Here is a 7,753-nt window from a genome sequence, read left to right as displayed (position 1 = left end):
CAACGAGCATTAAGTCACATTCATTGCCAATCATGTGTCATGAGAACTTAATAACTGAATCACTCATGTGTTTCAACCCAGCCTTCCCATTCACCTTTTCTTCCTTAAAACAGAAATGAACCCATCAAATGTTTCAGTGTTTTCTAGGAGAAACCTGATAGGTGGCCGATGCATTGCACTTAGGGCAGCTGAAGTAGTGACAAGAACTAATGCTGAAGAGTGAGTGTCACTGGATGTGGGGGCAAACAGCTGCACTGTCCTAAAATCTTTCCTGCCTAGAAATGTATTAGATATTTGAATAGCTTTTTAAATTAGGAGATTAAAATGTATTTCTCTAACTTTCCTTAAATGAAATCCAATCCAGGATGTCTCCTGAATATTTAACCTCTGCAATAAAGTATAAAAGCAACCAAAATTAACCAAAATGGAACTCCCTAGGTTTCTAAGAACAAGCTCTAATGATAAAGAATAGTATGTGTAGCAAGTCTAATTGTTTATTGTAAATGGAGTCACTGTTGTTTATATTTTGCGTTGTCCATCACTCCCACATCCTTAGTGTACTTACACAGCACCTGCCTTCCAAGAACTTAGAACACTTGTGCTGAGCTAGACAGCACGTACTGTGACAATACAAACTAAAGCTCCCCGCACTTCAGCCGGTCCATGCAGAAGAGCAGGACAGTGGGGTGGGGGGCGACGACAACCTTAAATCTGCCATCTCCTGGCCTGCAGGAAGCCATCTCTGTTCCCTCATAATCGTCACTGGTTTGGGAGCTGGTAGAAAAACAAACAAACAAATAAGCATAATAAAAACCAATGAACCTCCAAAGTTCCTGAATCTTCAAGAGTGCTCCAATTTTAACTGTTCGATTATCAGGTGACAAAGAAGTAATCTTCAAATACAGGCTCATCGATACTGTCTAATATCTATGCATCTGACAACCAGTCATCAATAGCATATTTCTCTTATATATTAAATGTTTTTACTATTTTGGCAGACCTGTACCTTCATTATTTGAAAATAATGGCAGCCAGTTTATGAACTCCTCATAAATATTCAGAATGTTCAATGAAACACTGAGTATCTAATATTTGGCCTTTACTCAGGTAATTATAGAATTAGAAATACTACCCATAATAGTGAATACTATTTCACAAAGTAATGCATATAGACTTTAAGATCTTAAAGCCCCACTATTCTTACTAGACCATATACACCAATTCTAAATAACGAATAGATCCGTATGTTTGAAAATTTCTCATTCCAGTCATCTGCAAAGAGCTTCATAACCTGAGCCACTTTATTTATAAAAACAGCAAATCGTAAGTTTTATTTCACATGTAAAGCAAATGTAGACATGAATCACTTAGCATGAAAACGGGTCTTAACATTTATTGACGCAAGTGACCTCCTATCTGAAGTAAAAGTTGAACCTCAGTTCCTTCAATCGATGGCCTGGAGACAGGTTAACGACACTTCCTGTTCACTGTAAGTGGCACATGATGGCAGAGGGGTGGCGGGATAGAGACGAGACAAGAGTATCGGATGACAAGAATGTTAATGAGAAATTGCTTTAATTTATACCTAAGTATGATTTATTCCTTATGGAGGTATATACATTTACTTACATGGTGCTCAGAGCTGAGGGGCCTTCTTTAAAAAGCCCTCAAATTCTTAAATACTGAACATAAGAATCTAATAACTACTTATAATATTTGTCTCTAGATACAAGGATGTATCTTTGGTTATTTCCTTAAACACAATCATAATAACTCCAAGAAACACAATGTTCCACTTTGAAAATTTAAAAGCAGATTCTCGAGGCTCTCTGAACTACAATTTATGATCTCTGAAAATACTGTTCTTAATTTGTCTTTTAAGATTTTTTTTACTTCAAAATATTTTAAGATACTTTATTTTCACACATTTATTGCCACCACATGACTCACACTTGGCTCTCAAATTCCATGGAGCAACTTCATTCAGTTTGGCTAATGATTCTGTCTCAGCAACTAAATTAGTCTAGACAAAGTGGCAGCTGTGACATGTTTACCATAAAGGACTCTTCACTATTACCAACCTCCCAATGCTCTTTTAAATAACACATAATGAACACCGTTAACTTGGGGACCTCTAATACTATGACCCTATAAATAACCTTAATTCCACTTAAGCCCTAAAAGAATCCATCATTTCAGAATTCTCTCCAGTCTATTTATATGAAGGCACTGCTCCAGGCTGATTCTCAGCTCTGCTAACTAATAACTCCAGTATTATTTGAATCCAGACTATTCAATACCATTGCCCTTAATCCTCCTTTCAAAATACCAAAGTTAAACACAACATGCTTCTTTTAAGATTCTTTTATTGATTTTTTTTATAACAATCCAGTTTGTTGGATCTCAATGCAGTTTATTTAAAAAACAAAACAAAACAAAAAACCAAAACAAACAAAAAAAAAAAAAAAAAAACACCGAAAAATCTCAGGTCAGTTTCCTATAAACTGCAATCAAAAAGTAATTTAGTTTGTCAAAGAAGTTATCTGAAGTTGCAACTTTTTCTTTTTAATATGCAGAACAGTAAAATGTACGCATGCTCTTGGATGCAGGTGCTCTTATGCACTACAAAGTTCTATGTAAGAGCTTGCTACGGTCTGCAGGCAGTTTGGGGATGCAATATTTCCTCCATCATTTAGGTAGGTGAGGATGAAACTCATATTTATGAATAAAGTACTTTTCTCAAAAAAAAAAAAAAACTGAGGCAGCTTCCGTTGAATGTTATCTGTGCTACACCTTGAACTGAACTAATCCAAGTCCATGCTGCGACTTGAGAGAGAGGAAAAAAAAAAAAAAACAATCCCTCCGCAGGCATCGAGGAGTACCGAAAGGAATAGGGAAAATAAACATGTGCAGTTGTTCATGTCCTTACATTAACAGAACACACCGGGATTTTACATAACAAGGATCAAAGTCAATAGTGTCTACGGTGAAGTGTGGAAGTGGAGCAAGCCTAGTAAAGGGGAAAAAAAAACCCTTAAGTCTACACCTCATGCAGAGTCCTCCTTGACGGGTCCGGTTTCTCAGACATCCGAGTTGGAACTAAGATTTGTTAATCTGGGGTCCGCATTGATTTCGTATCTGTAATGATACCCTTCCATGTGATCCCTGCAGGCATCTCTGATGTTATGCATCCACTTTTTTATGCCTTTACGGTTCAAATACAAAACGAGGAGGAAAATAGCGCCTATCAGAGCTAAAACAATACCTAGGAAGACATAGGAAGTCTGCAGGGATTGGGGAAGGACAGCGTCACAGTCCAGGTCAGAGCTGTTGAGGTCTAAGAGGCCACGATTCCTCATTTTCTCCGGGAATGCGCAGGTAAGCCTGGCTTTATCTGGCACCACCTCTGTCTCTTTAAGCCAAGCCACCATGTCAGCCATGTAGCAGTCGCAAACCCAGGGATTGTTGTCCAGGAACACCTTGACATGAGCCAGGCCGTGCCACTCAGCCAAGGTGGAGTTGTGAAGGACCTTGAGGGCATTGTCCTCCAAGTGGAGGCTTTCGAGGTGTGTCAGGTTGCGGAAGGATGCGTAGGTCAGGCTCACCAGGGAATTGTTCCTGAGGTCCAGGTATCTGAGACTCGGCAGTTGGGCTAGTAAGTCCCGAGGCAGGAAAAGAAAGTGATTGCTGGCTAGCTCCAGGCGTGTAAGACCTCGGAGTGCAAGGCCTGAGCGCAGAGCTGCTGCCACCATGCCTTCGAAGGCCACCATACCCTCGAAGCTCCCGTTCTGCCTCTGATCCTCAGGGGGCACGATGTGATTCAGGATCAGCTCCTCCAGGGGGCTGGGGGCCGAGACGCTGGCGTTGCTGCCCGCAAAGGCGAAGGCGCTGAGGTTGGTGAGAGGGTTGTGGCTGAGGTCAAGCCGGCGCAGACCCGGCAGATGCTCGAAGGCACCTGCACACACTTCCTTCAGGTGGTTGCCGCTGAGGTTGAGCGCCTCCAGGTCGGCGAGCGGCGGCTGGCGGGCGAAGGCGCCCGCCGGGAGCACGGTCATCTGGTTGCCGGTAAGGAAAAGGTTGCGCACGTAAGGCGGTAGATCCGCCGGCACCTCCAGCAGGTTGCGGTTCACGCACTTAACCGTGCGCGCCGCCTCGGAGCACTCGCACGCCGCGGGGCATCTCTCGGCTGGCGGAGGCTGCGCAGACCCCGAGGCCAGGAAGGCTGCCGGGGAGGTGGAAGACGAGGGTACCGAAGAGCTGGGGGCCGACGCGGAGACCCAACCCAGCAGCACTAGCGCCAGCCTTGCCAACCTCAGCCGTCCGTCCCCGGCGGAGGGGCCCCGGGAGCCCGCCCCAGGCATCGCGGCTCGCGGTTCCCCGGAGCTGGGACAGCGCCCGCTCCGAAGACTCGACCGCCTGGGCCCGGCGGGCGCGAGCCGGCCGCAAGCGTCGACGGCAAACTTTCCTCGCGTGGGAGCAGAGGAGGGGACGCCAAAAGCTGGAACTTGGCTAACCCCGAGCCACCGGGCGTCCCCCTCCCGGAGCGGCACCCCGCCCTTCCCTCCAGTGAGTACGCACGGCGGGTCGGGACACGGGCCTTGGCGCTCCTCCTCCCGCCGCAGCTGGGGTGGGTGGCACCTCCTCAACTCCTTTGTTGGCGCCTCTCTCAGGGCAGGATCGGATGAGCGACCTGGGACAAGCGGGAGAGAAGCGTGAGGAGGAGTGACGGCCGCAGCTCCCCGAGTACGAACCAAGTAGTCCCCACACTAGCAACCCGGCCCAAGCTTCTGTGTGCGTCCTTCCTCCCTAGTGGGACGCGGTCCCCACTCCCAGGCGCTAAGCCTACCTCTTCCGGGCCCACACCATCAGGACCCGGGCCACCTCCCGCCTGGCTCCTGCCCGGATTGCCCTCCTCCCGCCTAGAACTTCACGCAGACCCCGCGGTGTCCAGCGAGCAAACTTCTCCTTTTTCCGGATCCCAGCTCCTACCGCCCCGGCCGACCACCTGCCTTCCGGGGTCCCCGCCCCCGCCGCTCCTCCCCCTCCCACCTTGGGATGAGAGCGAAGTTTCGGGTTACGGGACTCTTAAGAGCTTTTTTTTTTTTTTGGTACCTCCTTGGATTAGTGTGAAAAGGGGAGCAGAGCCGTACAGCTGTCGCCTACTCTCGACTCCCCAGTTCCTGGCCACCCAGCTCCCCGATCCCGAGAGGATCCAGACATCTCCAGAAAAACGGAGGGAACCCGCCAACAAAGCGGCCGTGGGACCGTGGGCGGTGTGGCAGCCAGGACCCCCCCCCCCCCGGCTCTCTTCACGCCCTAGTATAGAAAGGAACCCTGGTCCCGCCTCCAGGCTCCAAACCTGGCCGCTCGGTCCCCACTGCTCACCTCCGCACCCCGCGCCTGCAAAGCCAACTCCGAGGGCCACCCGAGTCCACGCGCCTTCCCAGCTCCTGCTGCGGGCGCCGACTCTCCTCTCAACCCCAGCCCCTGGCCCAACCTCCACGGCTGGGAAAAACCAAGCCGGGGGGCGGGGGAGGGCCAGGGCTGCAGGAGAGATCGCCGCCGCGCTGGCCACCTCTGCTGCCCCAGGTAGGGGCTTCAGGGAGGGATACGAGGGGCAACCTAGGCTGGGCGACTCCCCTAGGCGGAGATAAATGAGCAACGCATCCCGAGAAGGTGAGGGATTCCCCTTCTGTTCCCCCTCCCCGGCATCCTTTGGTGGTTCCGTATTTTGCATAGCGTATTTACCTCGGACAGAAACAAAACCGCTGGTGGACCTCTTGGAATTCACGCTGCTTCTGGCACCGCTGGCAGTGAGGAGAGGGATTTAAGCGTGAGCAAAGCAGCAGTAGAAGAAGGAGCTGCACAGGTTACATCCGCCGCGGCAAACGCCTGGGTTGTGAGGGAGATTCAGAAAGTCTCCTCTCTCGTGGCTCGGTTTGGCTGGCAACTTCAGTTTATGAGGTAGTTAGTTAATGCCTTCCTACCTGTGCCGCCCCCGCACGTCTAGGGTAGTTATCAAACTTGTAAAGACAGTCAACTTTAAAGTGGGGGAGGGTTACTGGAAAGGACACTCATTCTTGATTCATTATGGGTGGTTTTTTCCCCCCTCCTCTCAAAATTAAAACCAGAGGGAAGAAAATTGCAGCTAAAACACCCCAGAAACAAAAGCAAATTGCAAAGACGTGAGTCACCCGGAAAGCTCCCTACACCAGATGCGGTGCGTTGTGTCAGCACAAGTCACTTACGCAGGGAGCGCTCGCGGCGGGAGGTGGGCGGGCTGACCTGGGAAAGAAGTTTGTCCCAAAGTCTGTCTCCCAGGGGGCGCTGGCAGGCGCCGGATGATGGATTAGGGAAACGACTGGAATGCTTATAGGACCAATGTCATTAAGTCTGGAGAGAGTTGGAGTCCCGAACGCCCTCTCATTGCTCTCTCAAAAAGTCTTATCTGCTTTTCCTCAGTCAAATTTTCCCCAAGTTAAAAGGTGTGGGTGATTACAGACTATTTCATTTTAGAGAGAGAAACGATAGGAGAGATAAGGCTGGGAAAAAGAAGACCCAGTATAATAAAAGTATCAAGTTAAGGAAGCCGGGGATTGTTCCCCACAACATGCATCATGACTGTGGCGGTCCAATTCTGAGTCTATGGCTGTTTCTTTCTGTGGAAAGATAGTCCACAGAAACACCAGCCAAAATGGCCCAGGAAAAAAAGCTGCAGAGCCTGGAGACTGCAGAGATTTGTGCAAAAAGACAGTTTCATTAATTTGCATCTTCAGCACATTTATCTAAATCCCTTTCTCTTATTTTTAAAAGTGTTTTGCAGTATAAATGTGAAAAGCTTTGAGGGGAAAAAAAAACCGACTCAGAAGCTGAAGTCATATGTATGGCAATCATGACGATGGTTATGTAAACCCATACACGTGCTAAAACTCGTAAGACTGTACGCCGAAAAGGGCAATTTTACTGCCTACGTTTGTAGTAAAGTAAATGGCACGGGAAGAATTTTTCTGATCTTCTGGTGTGGTCTTAAATGGTTCTGTCAAAAGAGCAAGTGCTCTTGTGACCTAGCTTTTTAGCATTAAAAAAAAAAAAAAAAAAAAAAAAGTATTCTCATCTCATCTCAACATATACCTCAGAGGCAAGATACACTGTAGCATTGGGACGATCGTCCTGAATCCTTCCTGTTCAGCTTGCCAAACAAGCAAGCAAACAAACAAACAAAAAAGACTATGAGCTAGTGTGATCTGGGGTCAAATGTTTTCTACTTGCCTAGTCATGCCACTTAATAACAATTACCCAATTTTACTCTGCATATCACAACCAAGATAAATCTTCTCACCAGATTTACCCATGAGAAAGCAGGCATGCTGGTATAGAACAATGTCAAGTGGAAGGTGGAGATGGAACCAGGACAAACTTACCTGCTTTTCATGTCTTCCCATTCCATGTCTAGGCCAGATGAAGAGATTTGTGCAAAGTCTCAATCTTTGGATATATTCAGCCTTCAGCCAAAGGGTGGTGATGAATGCATCCAATACACACACACACACACACACAAAGATGTTACAGACTTAGTTAAAACATGAGATTCTTATTTTGTAACCCAATTGTATGGTTTTCCCATGTGAACTTTATGCTGACAGCATCACCATCCAGGCAGGCCTGAGGGAGCCAAATAAGCAACACACCTGAGTGTCTTTCAGCTTCCCTCTGCAGTTCACAGCTACTTAGAACTAGAAGCAGAGGCATTTAT

The 7,753-nt window shown here is 47.6% G+C and overlaps 1 protein-coding gene and 1 long non-coding RNA gene across 6 annotated transcripts; one reads left to right on the top strand and one right to left on the bottom strand.

The window, feature by feature from the left end:
• Nucleotides 1–1,283: 1,283 nt before the first annotated feature.
• Nucleotides 1,284–5,961, bottom strand: Tpbg (trophoblast glycoprotein). 5 transcript variants are annotated; one of them, XM_017313282.2, is made up of 2 exons: nucleotides 5,113–5,193; nucleotides 1,284–4,690 (listed from the first exon to the last, which is right to left on the bottom strand). In XM_017313282.2, the coding sequence occupies exon 2, from the start codon at nucleotides 4,359–4,361 to the stop codon at nucleotides 3,081–3,083; it is 1,281 nt and encodes a 426-aa protein (XP_017168771.1). In that variant the 5' UTR covers nucleotides 4,362–4,690; nucleotides 5,113–5,193; the 3' UTR covers nucleotides 1,284–3,080. The 5 variants fall into 5 exon arrangements, with proteins under 5 accessions (XP_017168771.1, XP_017168770.1, XP_017168769.1 ...); XM_017313281.2 differs by lacking the exon at nucleotides 5,113–5,193 and adding an exon at nucleotides 4,938–5,038; XM_017313280.2 differs by lacking the exon at nucleotides 5,113–5,193 and adding an exon at nucleotides 4,847–4,994.
• Nucleotides 4,661–6,999, top strand: LOC115487186. The gene is made up of 2 exons (XR_003948199.1): nucleotides 4,661–4,743; nucleotides 5,126–6,999. It is a non-coding gene; the product is annotated as an uncharacterized LOC115487186 (long non-coding RNA).
• The last annotated feature ends 754 nt before the right edge of the window (nucleotides 7,000–7,753 follow it).

The sequence above is a fragment of the Mus musculus genome, chromosome 9 (assembly GCF_000001635.26).
Source record: "Mus musculus strain C57BL/6J chromosome 9, GRCm38.p6 C57BL/6J".
Classification (NCBI taxonomy): domain Eukaryota; kingdom Metazoa; phylum Chordata; class Mammalia; order Rodentia; family Muridae; genus Mus; species Mus musculus.
The sequence above is the reverse complement of the archived record's forward strand: the minus strand, read 5'-3'. Positions and strand labels throughout refer to the sequence as shown.